The sequence below is a fragment of the Ochotona curzoniae genome, unplaced genomic scaffold (assembly GCF_017591425.1).
Source record: "Ochotona curzoniae isolate NIBS_2020 unplaced genomic scaffold, NIBS_Ocur_1.0 scaffold_3835, whole genome shotgun sequence".
NCBI lineage: Eukaryota > Metazoa > Chordata > Mammalia > Lagomorpha > Ochotonidae > Ochotona > Ochotona curzoniae.
The window spans coordinates 7,980,921-8,000,723 of NW_024467114.1; the positions used below are offsets into that span (position 1 = coordinate 7,980,921).

Genomic DNA, 19,803 nt, shown 5'->3' on the forward strand with positions numbered 1-19,803 from the left:
AACCTGAGAAAGCAATAAAGGATGGCTCAAATCTGTGGGCCCCTACACATACGAGGGAGACATGTTTATGTGTGTGTGTGTGTGTGTATTTGTATTTTGCATAAAGGTTGCCTTATATGAGAGAGAACATTTGCTATGTTGCCTTATATAAGAGAGAATATATGATATTTGTTCTTTTGTGATTAGTTTATTTCCCTGAGCCTAACAGTCTCTAGTTGGGACCGTTTTGTTCCAAATGGTTGAATTTTATTCTTTGTAATTACTGAGTGGTATTCCATTGAATAGATATACCACAATTTCTTTATCATTTGACAGATATCTGGTGTATTTCCATGTCTTCACTATTGTGAATTGTGCTGCTATAAATATAGGATTGCAAGTCATTTTTGCATATACAGATTTCACATCCTTTGGATACATTCCCAGGAGTGGGCTGGTGGGCATATGGTAGATCAGTTTTCAGTTGTCTTTGCACTCTGTATGCTGACTTCCATATGGGCTGCACTAGTCTACATACCCACCAACAGTGGGGTAGGCTACCTTTTGCCTTTCAATGTGGGTTATGTGTCTGTGGTCTGTTTTGGATATGGCTAAATATGTTGTGCACAGATGGAACAAAATACAAGCATTTGCTTTCTGTAATATGTAGACGTCTTCTAGATCTCAGTGTAAAAGAGTGCTCTTATTTTTGAATATTGAATTTAACATTAGAAAGTGTTCTAGTTGATGAATCACAGAATTATTTGATCTAATTTGATCCTTAACACGTATCATTAGATAGGAAATGAAACTGACTCAAACCTCATTTATTTATAGTAATAATCAAAATATCCCTTTACAGTTTACAATACTTTCAAAACTCTTACTTTATGTTCATAATATTGTGAAATAGACAGTCCAGGTCTCATAATCTACCTTTTAATGTGAGAGTACAGATTGTAATTGAAATATTAGCTCAACCAGACCAGTGTTTTTAACATGGGAATATATGTTGAGTACACAAGCTTGAGGATTATTTATCTTAAAATCATATTCCAAGATTATTTGAATACTTTTGCATCTTTTAAATAGTAATATGAGTCTTCAAGTAGTTCTGGTTTTTATTAATCTTTTAAATAGGAAATAAGTTCTGCTGCCTAGCACTTTGTTAATGATAATCACCATAAATGATTTATTTGTTTTTCTTCAGTCATAAGAATTGGGCTAGTAATTGGAATCAGTGCTTTCAATATTCATACATAATATTAATTTACCTTGAGATGCACCTGTAAATGAAAAAATTTTGTTGCATATTTGTAATTGTTAGTGAATGTCTAAGTAAATGCAGAATAAAGTAGCACTTTTTCCCACCAACTCTGAAGGGCTCCTTGGATACTGAGTGCATGGGCGTGGAAGACGCTAAAACACCCTAGTATATGTCGTCCTTTTACTTCCAAGGTGTAAAATTTATGGAAATCAGGAAAACTATAAAAAGCAAAATTGAAAGCCTTTGTAAGGAACAAACGTGTCTTACGTTTGGGCTTCGTACTTCCCACTTCCCATCCTCCTTCCTCTTTTTCATCTGTCTTTTCCCATAGGCGGGGCGCAGCAGTCATTTCCAGTGCTAGTGAAGGTGGCAGACTTCACTGATGGAGGAAGGGTGAGAAAGAATGGGATTCACCCTCTTCATAGCTACGTATATTCCTGGGAGACACAAGTGCACAGTGTTCACTCATCATTACAATATGCTTGTTAGATTGCAAAGAGAATAGCAGAAATTACCACAGAATGTTTGAAATGGAAATTCTTTGCTTTCTTGTGTTATTTTTAGGAGTTCAACAGTTCCTCCCAGTTGGTTGGGTGGCTGTTGTCCCCTTTTGGTGCTGTCCTGTTTTGTTCTCAGGTGGATGAGCCAGATTGGTTTGCCATTCCTTTTACTGATTTTGAAAATCTAAAAAATCATTTCTAAGTCTCTGGTCCCAGTATGTGCATTATTGAAAGATCATTCTATTTTTTTGTTGTTGTTGTTATTTCCTTGGTCAGATCTATTTAGAGTGAGCTGCATGTATGTGTGTTTTGCCAAGCTGGTGGACTTAACTAGTGATTCAAGGCTCTCGGTTTTTCTGCAGTTGAATTAGGGATCAGCCAGCACATCTCCCAGATTTATTTGATTATGGGTCAGGTTTTGACTCTGAGGAACATAATTGAGGAAATGTTTGTGTATTAGCTATCTATTGCTGTGTTATGAATTGCCACAAATCAAACTACTTCAAGCAGCTTGTTTTCACTTTGTCACGGTCCCCAAGGCTGGGGAGCAGGTGACTGTGCTCCAGAGTGTGTTGCAACACAGCAAGTGTGTCGGTCCAGCCTTCTGGCTTCATCCAAAGGCTCCGTTTTGGAAGGATTTGCTTCTTGGCTCATGCGTCTGTTGGTCTGCAGGCCTCAGTTCCAAAGCTGGCTGTTGGCCAAAAGCCACCCTCAGTGTCACACCCTGCGGACCCCTCCAGCTAGGCTGCTGCTACATGAAATTGTGCAAGCCAGTGAGCAGGTAGAGAGACTACTACTGGTGTTATCCTGTATCCTAACAGTGATACCCCATTGTCTTCACCATGTGATGCTATTTTTATTTTTCTTAGAAAAATAAATGCACCCAAGAAACACACCCACTTTTAATATCACAGTTTTGACTCTTCAGGCAGTCATCAGCTAGGAGTGTCCCACTCATCAGCTGTGGCAAATGAAGCTCACTAGAGATTGACTTGAGGCATTGGAAACTGACACATTCTTTTTCCATAAAATAGTCATAAACTTAACATTGAAATTTGATAATGCTGCGTACAAACAGAACTAAATCCTTTTTTCCTTTATCTCAGCATTTGTAAAATGTGCTATTTTAACAAAGAGAGAAAATTTGCGTTGAAAGCCAGGGTGATTTCTCATGTGAATGCTGTTTCTTTTTTGTTTGTTTAAATTCACTGTGGTTATTAAATTTTCTTAGTAAACAATAGAATTGTTCAAGCCTATTAGAAAGTCATTTTTTTTATGTGCGTCTGGGACTGAACAGTTCTTTAAACCTTGAGACTCAAGTCCTTGCGCCATCTTCCTCTACCTTTCCAGGCATAGCAGCTGGGACTTGAAACAGAACCCTAACACTGGATGCCAGCATCACAAATGCTAGTCTTTCCCCAAATGCCACAACACCAGCCCCCAAGGTTAAGATTTCTGGAAGTATTCAATGAATGTTGTACTCCAAAAAGCAGCAAGGTGCAGTTGAATTAAGCGAATATTGCTTAGTTGTTGCTGTAGTATCAGAGATAATGAACATAAATACCTAGTCAGGAATTCAGATTTGCATTGAAAACTAAAATGCAAATTATAGATTCCATATCATAATAACCATCCTTAGAATTTTTGCAAATTGCTGACTTCTGCCACCCTGTAATATAACTAGCTGCCGTTACTTCTCTGCAGTAAATGATGGACTTGTTTCTTTCTTTTTCTTTCTTTTTTTTTTTTTTTTGAGAAAGAATGTCCTTGCTTACTTTGTTTCAGAACCAACTGAGCAAACCCTTCAAATACCAAAAATTTAAAAGCTTGATATAGAAGAAGGAGGTCACTTTTAGGCAGACGGCACAGCACACTCTAGGCTGCAGTTGGAGTGCTTTGAGAGGTGGCATTCATCTAGGCATCGCTCTTTCTCCGCAAAGTCATACTTAATAATGTCATATTGTTGATATCAAAGTGTTTCCAGGTTAAAGCCTAGTTAGATACCATGCCAAGGAACGGATTCATCTTGAAACCTAAATAAAGTCAGTAATACAAAATAAAATTTTAGCTTTGTGATGAAATTGAAAATGGGTGTTAGTACAAGCGAGTAATTTTGACTTGCCTCTTGCGTAGTGTGGTTTGAGCTGTGACTTGTCAGTTACGATGCTGCTGGAGTTAATCTGGATAATACGTTAGAGTGCCTAGGTTCAGACCTCAGCTCTGGCCCCACTTCCAACTTCTAGCTGAAGCACACCCTGGTGTCCAGCCGGCAAGGACCCCAATTATGGGGCTCTGAGTTTCTGATTGTTGACGTCAGCCTAGCCCAGCCCTAGCTGTTATGGCTGTGTGGAGAGTAGACCAGCAAATAGCAGATTTCTCTGTTTTTCTTTCTACTTATATGTTACCGTTCAACTGAATATAAATAAATTTTTTAAAGTTACATCAGTACTTTATAAAATCACCTGTAATTAAACCAAAAATGATGTATAGGAAATGCTTGAATGCTGTGAAGGATATCCTATTAAAAAAATCTGATTTTTTTTCAAATATTTTTTCTCTTTAAATGTGCTTTAAAGTGATGTATTGCCATATTTAAAGTCACCTGATATGAATCCAGCACGATGGCTTAGTGGCTGAATCCTCGCTGTGCAGGCACCAGGATCTCACATGGGTGCTGATTCGTGGCTGCTCCACTTCTATCCAACTCCTTGCTTGTGGCCTGAGGAAACAGTAAAGGATGGCCCAAAAGCTTTGGGACCATACACCTGTGTTGGAGACCCAGAAGTTCCTGGCTTCAGATCGGCTTGACTTCAGCCACTGCAGCCATTTGAGCAGTGAACCAACAGATAGATTTCTCTCTGATTCTCCTTGTCTCTTTAAATCTGCCTTTCCAGTAAAAATAAATCTTTTTAAAAAGTCATCTGGTAGAATTATAATAGTTTAGTAACCGCTAGTAATTGTTTTGTACTTTGAGACTTTAACAGAGTCTTGAGTTCAAATTTTGATCAATCTATATGTAGTAAATTTCATATAATACTTAGAAATATATTTCTGGAATAGTTTCCCCATTCACTCCTTTAATGACATATATAATGAATGAAGCTGTTCATTTTGCAAAGGAATGGGCAATAAAATAGCAATTTGTAATTCTGCATGTCAGGTTGGATTTGCAGGAAGTTTGTAGTTAAAAAGTTCTTCAACTATATTGTAAGATTTCAAGTAAAGCTTTATTGGGGGAGATAAGTGTGTTGCAGAACAATTGTTTGGACTGACATGATGGGAATATTTAAGTGTATGTTACAGTTTCAGAAGAACTTGGACCTGTGGTTAGATGTTCAGTTTCCATTGGTAATTCTTAGAGGATATGGTGGTGGTTTTGTATAGCATCAGATGACTTCATATTTTACTGCTGACAGCTCTTCGAAATCATGGCTGTTTGCAGGGAGCACTCCTACTCCTTTAAACCTTGAAATGTGTGATGTTGACAAGTGAGCATACATAGATTGTCAGAATTCTCAGTCTGTCCAACTGCATTCTTGCATCCGTTAGTCATTGGTTGTTTAGGACATCATGCCTGGGTGTGAGAATGATACATTTTTTTTTCCTTTTGTATAACTTCCAAAAGTAAAGAAAAATCTTAGCTATGAGGCCAGACTTGGCAGTTTCATCTTCTTAGGGATAAATCTTATAAGTCTTACACTGCAAGAACGTTTCTTTTCAAGGAATGTGTATGTATTTTTAACATGTAACCTTGTTTGATGATTCAGATTGTTCATGTAGGCTTATCCCAAGTTTAGTAGCTAAACCAGCTATTATGTAGGCAAGTCTGAGCTGTAGAGGACAGCTTGGTTGGACTAGTTAGAATATTTAAATAATACTTTATTTCAGCTTGTTATACCCAGTAATTAACTCACTGCTGTGAACCTCCAGTTTCTCTACCACACCAGAAAAACCTATCATTTGCAACCAATGAACACGTATTTTAAGACTATGCTATATGTAAGGAAATGAGGTTGAAATCCCGGCAGATAAAAGAGGCTGTGACTGCTCAGGGATGGGGGACAACTTATCTGACCTTTTTTTTTCCTTCTCTCACTTAAAACAGGTACTTCATGTGGTAGGTGACATCTGCACGCAGTAACAGGGATTTCAAGGAACATAAGATTTTGCCCAGAGTGGGTTGCTCTTCCTGCTTTCTTCTGCATCCTGTCAGGAGCATACGCAACAAAAGCATATCTTTTCATACCACTAGTACATAACACGCCCCAGTTGTTTACTTTGCCTTTTCCCAGCAATGTGTTACAATGGATTCAGTCTTACTGCACATCCATTCGTTGACTTTCCTGGCTACATTTTGTACCTCTACCATAACTTCTCTAGTTCTCTTCTGAAGCTTGAGGTTATTTTTAGTCTTCTGCCTTCCACAGAAATGTCACCGTGAATCATTATGTCGCAGGGAATGCACATGAGGCTTTGTATGTGTAAGTACAGGGTCAGCACCACAATGAAGTTGCCATGGTTGCTCTCTGGTGTCTCTGAAGTATAACCAGTCACTTTTGCTTTAGTTCATTGGGTCAGTTTAAGGGACACACATAGTTCGTGTGTTGGTCCCTGAGGGTTTTTAGGAGTCAGACAAGGCCTTTGCCTTGAATCAGTTAGTGCCGCACTCCAGTGACTGAGCCATGGGTGGAGTGCTCGGTGACCAGTCAGAGGTCCAGGTGAATCTTGAGAATGTCCAGAGCAGGGAAGAATGATTTCTGACTTAGGTGATCAGGGAAGAATTTGAGAATGTGTTGGAATTGTGGTTTTGTACAGGAAATGACAGATAACATGTGAGGAGGAGGCATAGGAGCCCCAAAGTAGATGCAGGGCACCAGGTACCCCATCACAAGGGCCTGCTCCCCACACCTGGGCCATGCTAGACATGCTCCAGGCTCAGAACTCAGGTAGATGTTGAGCTCTTGGCCCAGATTGCTACCTCCAGACCTCTTCATGGATTACTGTGTCGTGAGGCCCACGGGACCAAGGGCTGCCCAGCACAGGCCCTCATTATACACACAAATGCTCCAGATACTGGACTGTTCCTGTTGCTACCACCATACAAGTGCCCCCAGCATAGCCCTTGGCACACACCTGGCTCCTGCCTGCTGCTCTGGCCTCCTTTGCACTCTGCAAGGCCTTCTCTTAAGCCACTGCAGCATGGCTGTCATCAAATTCCATTCCCAGTATGATTTGAGGAAGGGCGGGCATGTCTGGAGGAAAGGGCAGGGCACAGGGGGCTATCACATGTTTCTTGTCCAAGTGTTCTGCTTGTAAACACAAGGCCAGCCTCGGTGTCGTCTCTGCCTCCTGTTTAGCCCTCCCCGAGGAGGGCCTGCTTTTCTCTTCTCCAAATGTTTGTACCCCAGCAGTGCCACTCAGCGTTTATATCCCTCAGACCTGAGACTCAGAAAAGATGTTTCTTCATTCTGAAAATCTTAAGAACTTTAGCAGGTGTAATTCCACCTCAGCCACAGTTCTGGGGACTCTGCCTTGGTCAAAATAGTGACTATGGTTAATATTTACACTAGTAACATAATCAGCAGTATCGGATCTTCTGATGGAGTTTAGACTTGAGTGTCAGTGAGGACTTTGGAAAGTGAAGAAGAGCTCTGGTCGGGTGCACTTTCTGTCCATCCTGTGGTCTCTGATGGAGCAGTGTGGCACAGCCCTAGTGAGCAGACTCTGTCCGCGGAGGCTGAAACCTCTTCCTCAGAGTCCACAGAGCCTCCGAAATACAGGTCTTCTGGGACACGTGCCCAGTTTACACTAAGCCTGCTCACTGTTTGCAACAACAACATGCAGGTTAATTGCCCAGCTTGCCCCAGAACAGTAGGCGAGGATTCACCTTACATTTGTGTAACAGAAATTGCCATTAAATTGGTCTTCCTAGAACAAAGCAACATCCTCTCAGGTAAATTTAGCTCTTTTCTTTACAGTAAAACTGAGCAGCTGGAAGCTTGAAAATGAGTGTTTTTGTACTTTATCCCATTAAGGTTTAAAAAAAGAGCATGCCTCCTATGCTCATGTTAGTTCTTCTGGAAGCCAAGGTGTTGGGCAGACTCAGAGAGGCCTGATAATGCTGTATCCCTAAAGTGATGCACCACTTCAGTGAAGTATTGCAACTTCTCCCATGGATCCTAGAAAACGGAGGAGGGGGGTCCACTCTCTGTGCTGCAGACAGTCATGTCCATTTTCCAGAAAATCCCATGAGATGCGAGAATTTATAAAGGCTGAGGAATTGTAATGAAGAATGAGACAGGGTCTGGTGCAGTAACCTAGCAGTTAAAGTCATTGCCTTGCACATGCCGGCATCCCATATGGGCACTGGTTCTAATCCTGATGGCTCTGCTTCCCATCCAGCTTCCTGCTTGTGGCCTGAGAAAGCAATTGAGGATGGCCCAAAGCCTTTGGGCCCTGCACCCATGTAAGAGACCTGAGAGAGGCTCCAGGCTTCTGAATCAGCTCAGTTCCGGTCATTGTGGCTGCTTAGGGAGTGAATCAATGAATGGAAGATCTTTCTCTGTCTCCTCCTCCTCCTGTTTGTATATCTGACTTTCCAATAAAAATAAAATAAATCTTTTAAAAAAGAAAGAAAGAAAAATGAGGCAGTCGGGGCCTGGTGCAGTGACGTAGTAGCTAAATCCTTGCCTTCCATGCACCAGGGTTCCACATGGGCACTGGTTTGTGTCCTAGCTGCTCCACTTCCCATCCAGCTCCCTGCTGTAGCCTAGGAGAGCAGTAGAGGACGGCCCAAAGCCTTGGGACCCTGGATTTGCATGGGGAATCCAGAAGAAGCTCCTGGATCCTGGCTTCAAATCAGTTCAGCTGCAGCTATTGCAGCCACTTAAGGTGTGTATCAGCAGATGGAAATCTTTCTGTCTCTCCTGTTTGTAAATCTACCTTTCCAGTAAACAGCAAATCTGAAAAGAAAAAAAAAGAAAAATGAGGCAGTCATACAGATGGGCTGCTTGCTCTTAGGGAGCTTATAATTGGAGAAGTGGACGTAGAAATAAAAGCATGAGTAAAAACTATTTTATGTGATGATGACAAGTGAATGGATAGAGAAGGAAATGTGATGTAAGAATCTATGGATGTTGATTATTCCTCTGGGTATTGGTTTTCTAAGCATTAATTTTTTTTTATTTGAAAATCTGTTACAGAGAGAAGAAGATAGGCAGATTGTTTTAATAAGCTGTTTTACTCAACTCAGGTGACCTCAGTGTCAGCATTTGGCTAGGTCAAAGTCAGGAGTTTCATCAGATCTCCAAGTAGGTGGTAGGAGTCCAAATAGTTGTACCATTTGGTAATTTCTTAGGTCGCTAGCAAAGAGAGGAGCATGAGAAGTGAAGTAGCTTTGGCATAAACTAGTGCCCGTATGGCATTGCCAGTGTCTTAGGCAGCTGCATTACCTGCTGCACAAAAATGCCCCCCATAACAGGGGTGTTACCTGTAATAGGTGACCATTGAGAAATCTTGGATTTGTCAGGGAAGTGGACTCATCAGTTACATTGAAAACTTGTATGTTAATAGCCACTTGATATAATGCTATTTTGTATTTTATTTAAAGCTTTAGAAAGGGTTAAGGAATTTGATGTGTTTTGTGATTACTTCTTTCCCCAAAAATGGCTCTTTAGCTTTTGTATATTCAACTTTACTTACCTTGGGTCTTTAAATACTTATAAACCTAAGGAAAGTGTTGATGCCCCAAGGTGCAAAACAAGTGGAAGCAGAAGTCATCTAGCACCCCTCCTTCTCAGCTGGATTGGCCCACACATGTGACCCTGGGAGGGGCCACTGTCTGCGAGCTTGGCCAGGTGATTCCTGCTACCTGTGACTGTCCAACCACAGCCTTCCCACAGGGAAAACATGCTGGGAGCTGGGGATGCAGAAGCTAACGAACCACAGTCCTGCTTTCAGGGACACTGGCCTTGTGTGGGACAGCTGGGGGCTTACGTGTAAATGCCGGGTCTGTGCAGGTGAGAGGGAAAGTCAGCTGCAGAACAGAGGCTGATTCCTTTCTTGGCTCAGCAGGATGGGGAGGGCAAGGCAGGGAGGCTGTCAGAGGGCTTGGCCTGGGTAGAGTTTTGAAGGACACGTAGGAATCCATCATTTGTGTAATAAGGCATTGCAGAAAACGAGACCGAGTGAGTTAGGGAAGTGACACAAGAAAATGTAATTACAATAATTCAGGTAGTTGCTAACAATTGGTTTGAACATAAGAATGGATGAGAAGAAACAAGGCTGGCGTAGTGATCAGAGCTTTAATTCTGTGGAGTTTGGACATGGAGGATGAAGCCCAGAGTGGCTATTAAAGTCCTCAGGAGACAAATGGCTGGATCAGTGCACGGTAATAGCCAGTATGTATCGAGTGTTACTATAAACACTTGCACGGTTAAGCATTTTCTGTGCATTTTTGTGTAATTTGCACAAGTCAGATGTGGTTATTCTGCCAGGCATCCTGAAAGGAAAAGCAGAGCAATTCAGATGGACAGTTGCGAAGTGACTTTGATAAGGGTTATTCCTGACACTGTGGGAAGGATTGAGGAAGTGGAGTCCCCTCAGGCTCATTATGGTGTGCAGAACCTTTGTCGCTCCTCCGCTGCATAGTTAGGTTGGCTCTGGAGCCTGACACCAGCTGTGGCCTGCCAAGGTAGAACTTGCTGCTTCTGTCTCAGTCATGCTGGGAAGGAGCCAGCTGAGCCAACGCATCCACTTGACCTTCCTCCTTTACTGTTTGACCAGCGTGCCGTCCGCTGGTTGAGGCAATCTGAGTCCTCTGTAATTGCAGACCCTTTACAGCAGCCTCTAGGATCTCAGCAGGGTGAGCAGTCACCAGCTCAGCAGCAGGTGCAAATAGAAACTGGCTTAGGTACCACAGGCATGCTGCAACCGAGGCAGCAGAGGTTCAGCCAGATGAAGCCATGTGCACCACGTGGCGTACAAAGCTGGTGCTCTATAACCCCAGAGAGGAAGCTGTTGGCACTCCATGGCTGTTTTCAGTGACAGCAGGATAGGAGGGGCACACTTCTCTACAGCTGGGGAGCCACTTAGGAGTTCTTTCTGAGGTTCAAGAGTACGGAGAGGGTCTGGAGGACAGCTGCAGTGCAGAGAAAAGGGATGGAGCACAGGCAGTGGAAGCAGAGCGTACAACACTTTGGTCCTCATTTAAAAAGAATGACTGTGGAGGCTGAGTCACCATGCAGCCAATTAAGCCACCACTGGGAAGCCTGCATTCCGTGTGGGCATGCGGGTTCCAGTCGTGGCTGCTTTCCTGCGGATTCAGCTCCTCGTGAATGTCCTTGGGAAGCAAACGATGGATCAGGTACTTAAATACGTGCTCCCTGTGTGATGCAGCTTTTGTCACAGGGCTGCGTGAGGCTGGAACTCAAGACCTTCCAATCAGACTTTTATCCTCTGTAAATCACGTGTCTCGGGAATCTTGTTATAGCAGATGAATGCAGACAGATGTTACCTTTCACCTCATAGTTAAAAAAAAAATCATTAGGTAGTCTGGGAAGGAAATGAGAACGATTCTCTTCATTAGCCTCACAGAAAAGTACTCATCCTGATTTCTCATTTGAAAGTTAAAGAAATGAGTACACTTGTAAAAGCATACATGGTACCTTTCAATGTCCTGTGTCTATAGTAAATTTTATCTTTGTGACGGAGCTTCTTCCTTATCAAAGGAAAGCGAGCCTCTGTGGTGACACCATGACTGTCGCTAGCTCATGTGACCAGATTGTGCTGTGCTCGTTTCACTGTTTTCTCTGCAATGCCAATACATGGCTACTCAACTGATATTTTGTATATGAATACACGTTTGCGAGTGCGTGTTAAATGTTCTGAATTTAAGTTCTTGATTTAAAAGTTAGGGTTTTATGATGAATGTCCTGTGTTTTGCCTTTAAAGATTAGATGGGTATGGAAATTCACAAAAATAGCTGATTTTCATAGATTATGAAATTCATTTTCTGTAATTGTGGTGTCATCTAACATTGGAGTAATAACTGTGAGATTCATTAACTGAGAAGCAGAACCAAGAAAATGAAGTATAAACAAGTGAGCCGTGAAAATGATGACATATTCACGTATACTCCGCAGAAAATGATTCTGTTTTCTCTGTTAATGCAGACGTGATGGGATAGGCTCATTGAGGTGGAATGACTTAGAGCTACTTTGGAACTGGGATGCATGTGGTTTTCATACAGTTAATGAGCAGGATCTTAGTGCTTTTTCATAAGGATTGCTCAATTTCACTGTATGGATGAACTCTCAATTTAGTCTGTCTCAGGAGTTAGCAAAGTTTATCAGCAAAGGCCAGATAATGAATTTGGTAGCTTCTGGGTCCCAAGGTCTCTGTCCGGTGACCTGTCTGAACAGGTCAGCTGGTCATTGCTAATGCAATATGCAGTGTGTGACTTAATAGGAATAACCGTTTTCCCACAAAGTTAGTTCATGAAGACATGTGGGCTGTTTTCAGGCAATATTTTGCTGATTTGGGCCTCAGTCTTTTGGTAACTGGACATGTCACAACACCAAACTTGGAGAGCTTAGCTAGCCTAATCAAGGAGATGTAACTATTAGATGGTCTCAAGAGCACTATCAAGCACTTAGTTTTGTCATTTTGTAAGTCTGAGACACACTGGGTAGTGTTCTGACAAGCCACGCAGATTTCTAATGTATTGAGTCAAAGAATTCTGAGTAATCTCTCTTAACGCATCTGTTCATTTCATTTAAACCATAGTTCCCAGAAAAGTATATTGTTTTTATTCTTTACACAAAAAAAATTTAAATCAGATGATTGCTTTTTTTTATTGGAATGTTCTTCACGTTTGCCTTTGATTTTGGTAGGTGCTATTCTTTTTTTCTGTTAAGAGAGCATCTTTAAGTATCATTTGTAGGCCAGGTCTTGAAGAAGTGAATTCTTTGAGCTTTTCTTTACTCTGGAAGAATTTCTCATTTTCAAAAATAAAGGAAAGCTTTGCTGGGTAAGTTATTCTGGGCTGCCAATGTTTTCCTTTTAGAATCTGGAATGTGTCACTCTATTCTCTTCTGGCCTAGAGAATTTCCTCTGAGAGGTCAATAGTGAGTCTGATTGGGGTTCCTCTATTTGTTAATTGATTTTTTTTAATGTGCATGTTCAAGAATCTTTTCCTGGTGTTCAGCTTAAGACAGCTTGATTATCATGTGTCGTGAAGATTGTTTTGATGCTCCCAGTTGGGAGTTCTGTGCCCCTCTTAGATGTTATTTCCCAATTCTTTCTCTTTTATTGTTTCGTTGGATACTGCTTTAAACTCAGTTTCTCTTTCTGTGCCTTCTGAAATTAGCATAACTCTTACATTTGGCATTTTAATAGTGTCCCTTAATTCTGGAATACTTGCCTTAGCTTGACTCAGTTCCTCTTGCAGCTTTTTCATTTTTCCCTCATTGTTGAAGGAAATGTCCTCCAATTCTGACCTTATCTCTTCTGCCTTGCTTGTTCTATTATTGAGGCTTTCCACTGAATTTTTAATTTATTCCATTATGTTCTTAATTTCCAATATATCAGTTTTTGTTGGATTCATTGCTGCTGTTTCCTGTATAACATATTCCTTAAATTTCTTGGACTACTGTAGGGTGCTTTCTTTTACATTTCTAATTTTATTTTATTTTTCTCTTGCTTTTCTTTGCTACTCTTAGGCTCTTGTTGCCATTTATAGTTTTCTAGTATCAATTTCATTTATTTTTGCTGTGATTTTTATAATTTCTTGCTTCCTGTTCATTTTTTCTTTTTAATAAGTCCTTGAGATACTATTTCATTTATTTGTGATATTTTGATTTTTTTTTAAACGTCTGCCTGATGTTATAAATGTCTGTCTCAATACTCGCCTTACTACATCTAATGGACATTGACATTTTGGTTTTTATTTTCATTTCTTCAAAAAAGAATTTTCTTATTAATGTCTTCAATGACACAGGTCATATGGTAGCATCGTTTCCTTCCAGAAGGTTTTTGATTTTCTTTTTTCTTCAGTGACACGTTGGTCATTCAGTAGCATGTTATTTAACTTCCTGTTATGTATTTCCTGTTTTTCTTCTTATTGATTTTGCTTTATGACTCTTCATTTAAGGCGATGTGTAGTAACTGTGTAATAGACTATCACTATCCGTATGTGAAGATGCAGTGCAGTATGCATCTCCACTTCCAAACCAAAGGTGGACTGCCAATAAAACTGTTGAATGTGAATGTATCTTGACAATGCAATGCTGGAATCTCTGCAATTGTCCATACCTACAGTGTCAGGATACACTTAAATAGAGTGATGGGCTTAGGACTGTTTATGAAGGACTGTACTATTGTAATAATATAGGGGAAATTAGTGGGGAAGGAGACTTGGGGAGAAAGGAGGGAAAATCCCAGAGCTTATGGAACTGTATTGTAAAGTTTTTAAAAATCAAATAATTCCTATATCTGAAAGTTAATTATTATTTGAATATTTTCATTCTTGTTGGAAGGAAAAAGAAGTGGGGGAGGAAGAGTTTAAAAAAAAATTAAACAGGAAAAATAAATAAGCAACATGACCTACAGTGGCTATGAGGGCCTACAAATAGAGCACATGTAAATCTACAACACTGGTATTGGCATACACCCCAATAGTCAGCATTTAAGGACCAAAAGGAAGAGACACTGAGTCATTTTTTATTTATTAGTCTGTATTTGCGAAGTAGAAGGAGCAAAATCTAAATGGAGGGATGTGGTAGCCGACTCTAAGGCACTACAGGCTAATTCAAGGCCTAGACAGCCTCCTGCACCTGCTGCTGAGTGGTTGGTCCTCCTAGGACCGCTGCTGGGGGCTCTGTCCTGTGGTTTATCCTGTGTCCCTGACAGAGAGAAGCACCAGGCTCGGGGGCAGCAGAAGTTACCTACAAGGTGACCATCCAACAGAGACATTGATAAGGAGTTAGATACAAGCCTTCATAACTCCTGGCAGGATTTTCACAACTACTTCAGGGTCTTCCATGAGGCAGAAATGACAGCATCTTAAGAAGTTGGATGCACAGAGTTCTGTAAGCCATTTGAGATGCTCTGAAGCTTGCCAGCCTACACGGGCACACCCTCAGGCGAAGCAGCAGTGTATCTACATAACCTGTATTCATCAGGTTAGCATTGCACTTTGCTTTTTGACTTTTAATTCAAGCTAAACATTAATATGAGAAGTTTTGGTAATAACCCATAAACTTCATCTTTTCTAAAAGGTGGTGTAGCTCTCTCCCTGTAGTGTAACCATAGCAACTGACAAGGAACAGAGAAAGCAAGCTTTCACACATGCTGTGCTAATTAATCCTGTCCCACAGTGTTCTTTCAGCTGGGCAGGCAGTGCAGTTTAATACATTTTGCATGAGTGAGCTTGTTTTGATGCATGCACTGTATAAATACCTGCTGGTATCTTTACCAAAAACATTTGGGGAAGATGCATTTCCATACATACCTCTAGGTTTTCCTTTTCTTATTGAACCATTGCTTTAACGTTTTGCTACTTCTCTGAAGTGTTAAGATTTGTTTATGTTATTAGCCAAATATTTTTGAGATGGAAGTCTTCTGTTGATCAGTATACAGGACACTTTCCAAAACAAACTATTTGAATTGATAGGGTGAGATGATGACAGCATATTTCTCAGGGGGTACAGAAGATTCGTCTTAAAATGATGGCAGCATTCTTCATTCTGTGTGACACCTTCATAGGAAAACTCATGAAACTCAGCCTTAACACTTTGAAAAGTACATATTGAAAACCTGTTTTCACTGTTATTTTGTGGAACTGTGTGACCCGTTTACATGAACTTGGGAAGTTCTTTAACATACAGCTTGAAAAAGAGTATAATGTAGAAAAAGAAATCATTTCTGTTTACAATTTCTATAAATATTAAATCAGTTAAATAAATTCTTTCACCATTAACATAATTTTAAAGTTACAAAATCATATATGATGATTTTGATAGTGTTTTCTAGGTTATTTTTGAGGTCTTGGTCTCCCTTTCCAAGTGAGAATACCACAGTTTTTTAGAACTAGCTCAGTCATCTGAGCTGTCAGAGGAAATCTCAGATATTGTCATTTTCCTGCCCGTCTGTCTGGCCTCACTTGCTGATAACAGGATCTTGGGCAAGTCAAGGGAATCCAGGCTGTGTTTGCTTCACATTAGACTTGACAACAGCATATGGCGCAAATCGGAACCCATTTTCGAGACTTGTATGTAGCCCTTTAGCTTCTGTATGGAAGCTTAATCATTTGAAGAGAAAAATATTTTCATCGGATTACCAAATTCTGGAGAGATTGTGCCATTTTGATGGTCCTGTCTGTTGTTTGTTTTGCCTGAGTTAAAGTGAAACCCTGCAGAGAAATGAAGCAAGGGCTTATTAGGGAAATGTGTCCTCGAAATATGTGTTCCATTCACGTGCAGAAGTCGGGAGACAGTGTGTGAGCATGTGTGTGTGTGAGCAATCTTCACCTGCTAATGTGGAATACTCATAAATGTTAACCATTTAGTAGCAGACAGTAGATTTGATCAAAAACTACATTGCAGAATAAAATTAACTGTAACCCTACTTAGATTATAGGAAAGCTATTTGAATTTATGCTTTATCTTTTAATTTGTACATAACATACAGCAGAATACCATGTATAATAAAAAGGAAAAAGCTATGCTCCTAAAAAATATGTAAAAGTTTAAACTAATGATGAGAGCACTATAAAAATATTTTATATGCTTTGAACATCATAATATAAATATTTTATGCTTGTCATTCATAAATATAGCCAGATAGACAACTTTTACAGAGCATTTTTTTTTCAAAAATGGCTTGTATTGATTCTATGATATTTTGAAGAAGTTTCTATGTACCAAACTTGGAACAACCTTAGAGAAATTTATATAAAACCTTTTTCACAAACTTGAATAACAATTTAATAATTTTGAGCAGAACCAAAATATTTAATATATTTACTGCCAATCTTTGTCATATGTGTGCTTTCCTAGTAACAAAGTAAAACTGCATATATTTTTATTTACCATTTTATTGTGACCATTTTTCTCAATTTGAAGACATTTTAAGACGGCGTTTTGTTGATTCATCACAGTGTCTTGTCATCTGTATGCTCCATGTGTCGACAGTTTTTGACCACTCCTTTCCAAGGGTTTGGCCAGTTTCAAGTAGTTTGCCCCAGTTAGTGTTTCATGGTGATGTCTGACAATGCAGAAACCACTGGAAGCTTTAAAACAGCCCCCTGGGAAAAGCATCACACTATCTTCTTACGGCCAAGAAAAATTAGAGCCACTGGGAAGCCTTCCAGTGTGAAGACTGGTTCTCATTCTGTTTTCTCCAAATCATTTGAGAAGCAAACCTTTTGTGATAATGCTTTTCTGATAATACTTAGGCATTTATAACTCTCTGACCTGGAGATCCATGAAGCATACCTGGGAAAAGCTAGATAATTGTAACTTCCCATGTTATATCTAATAGTTTAGGAATTACTTGTTCACAGAGATTTTACTATATTTGTGAAACCAGGGCTTTATTATGAAATGGAAATAATTTAATAGCTACTAGGGTATATTCAAAAGAGGGAGAGAGGCCACCAGGTGATTTCTCCAAATTTTCCACTAGCTTTAACATTACACTCATGAATCTGAATTACCGTATCACGTTTGGCCTTTTAAAACTGTGAACACTCAAACTTAAAACTCGTTTTCTGTTAGAGCCGATTAAATTGTCTTTATTTTGTGTAACCTACAGGTCTTGCAAGAGCGAAATCCGTGCCTAGCCACACATACTCGAACGAAGTGGTTACCCTGTGGTACAGGCCTCCAGACGTCCTCCTGGGCTCCACAGAATACTCCACCTGCCTTGACATGTGGTGAGAAATGGCAGCTCTGCTCTAGTTAATCTGTCCGTAGTGCTTTGTCTGGGTTGGGTCTAGACAAAGAGCCTAGCAGTCTGAATGAAGATAAATGGTACATGTTTCAGGAGCGCTTGCCTGGGTTGAGCACACAGCTTCGTTTCTAAAAAGCCTGATTGCGAATGCACTCTGATCAGTCTCCCGTGCAGATGGGCTCTGGTCATTGTCGCTGATGGACAGGGGCAAAGATGTTTTTCTGTCAGTGCTGAGTTTTCTCCCTAAGGGCCTTCACTCGTGACTTTATTTCATAACAAGGGTATCTATCCATCTAGAGGCACACATTTCCAATTGAAGTGGGACTGGGAGAAGTGAGGAGAGCGTGTACATTCACAACAGAGCTCAGATGAGTGATCTGAAAGATTGGGACTTGGGCACCGCGCTGGTTCACACAATGCTTCTGTAAACGGGTGCTGTCAGTTATCCGTAGGAAAGGAAACGATTACTGAAGCCCCAGTCGCACCTCAGTGCCACGGAGTGGTTTAGCAAGGTTCAACAGTTTAGCTGGGAGGTCCAGTGACTGCAAGATGCAATGTATAATTATCACTGATGGTAAACTGTGCTGACCTCCGTATCAAGTGAGATCTGAATCAAGTAACCAAATAACCTAGCTGTCTTACTTTGGTCGCTCAGGGCAGGCTTACTGGCAACTATTGAGCATGTCTCCCGTTAGTAGAAAAGTCCTTTTTCTATTCTTACTGCAGTGTTCAAACTTTTCATCTCTTCCTGAATGATTTTACCCGCTGCCCTGCATGTGCACTTGAACTACACGTTCATAGGAATGCTTGGCCTCCATAAAACATCAGCAGGTGTTGTTTATCTTACTGCCGTATACTTATTTCACTGCTATAGCTGCAGTAATCTTGGCTTTCAGTAAATGAGACTGTAATGAGGCCTGGCTTCTTTTCTGGTGTTTTTGAGCCAAAAATTTTAGGCTGAGAAATCAGGCACACTCCTTGCATTGTAGGGTACAGTAGCCATCATAATTTAGGTTTCCACAACCTTCTTAGGAATGGGACTTTGGGATCTGCAAAGCCACTAAAATAATATGCAGCTTTTTGTCTACACATGGATGTATTTATTTCTATGGAGTGTAGATCTATAGCTTTGATTAGAGCCACAAATAAATCTAGGTGATCAAGTTGTCTAAGATTCGTTGTCGTAAATTTTGCTGTTCCTTGGAAATAAATCTAGTGTCATCTTAATGATATTGTAAACCAGAGAGAATAATGATGCCCACCTACCAGCGAGGGGCTTAGCTCATTCTTTTTGTCATCACTCCTTTTTTCACGTGTATTAGGGATTGTCATTCACACAGTAAGGGTTTCTCCCCCCACCCCACCTAAGACTAAGCCAGAGTTTGGGCGAAATAATTACTTAACACATTGGTTGTAGCAGAGGAAGAAGTTGGAAATAAGGCCAATGAATGCATCCCATACCACTTGCTTGCGTCATCGCTCCGTTCTGGCTTTTGGCCTTCCGTTTGAGAGTGCCTTTGCAGATGCTCATGCTGTTCTTAGGTTTTGCTGTGTTTTTTAGTGTGTGTGTTGACATTCTAGGTCATCTTCTATTGATGCCAGTTCAGGGTTCTGCTATTAAAACATTGTTTTAAACCACTTGGGGCTTGGAACCAACTTTGTCTTAGTTGCTTGGAAATTCAGTGAAGACTATATATTCATCATCAGGTGACTTTTTTTTTTTTTTTTTGCAGTAGTAGATAATTTCCCAACCCCCTAAAAGTACTTTTACTGGCCCGGCACAATAGCCTAGTGGCTAAATCCTCACCTTGCATATTCATGAAACCATATGGGTGCCAGTTTGTATCCTGGCTGCCCCAATTCTCATCCAGCTCCCTGCTCATAGTCTGGGAAAGCAGCAGAAGACAGCCCAAAGCCTTGGGACCCTGCATCTGTATGGGAGACCTGGAAGAAGCTCCTGGCTTCAGCTCAGCTCAGCTTCAACTGTTGCAGCCACTTGAAGAGTAAACTAGCAGGTGTAATATCTTTCTGTATCTCCTGTTTGTAAACCTACCTTCCCAGTAAAAATAAACAAATCTTTAAAAATAGAAAAAGAAAAATGAGGCA

General features: G+C 40.5%; 1 protein-coding gene across 1 annotated transcript in view; it reads left to right on the top strand.

The window, feature by feature from the left end:
- CDK14 (cyclin dependent kinase 14) overlaps positions 1-19,803 on the top strand; it is a 440,392-nt gene that overhangs the window by 238,041 nt on the left and 182,548 nt on the right. Inside the window, exon 9 of the mRNA XM_040964848.1 lies at positions 17,560-17,680. Coding sequence (XP_040820782.1) covers positions 17,560-17,680 — 121 coding nt within the window. The remainder of the gene's footprint in view (positions 1-17,559; positions 17,681-19,803) is intronic.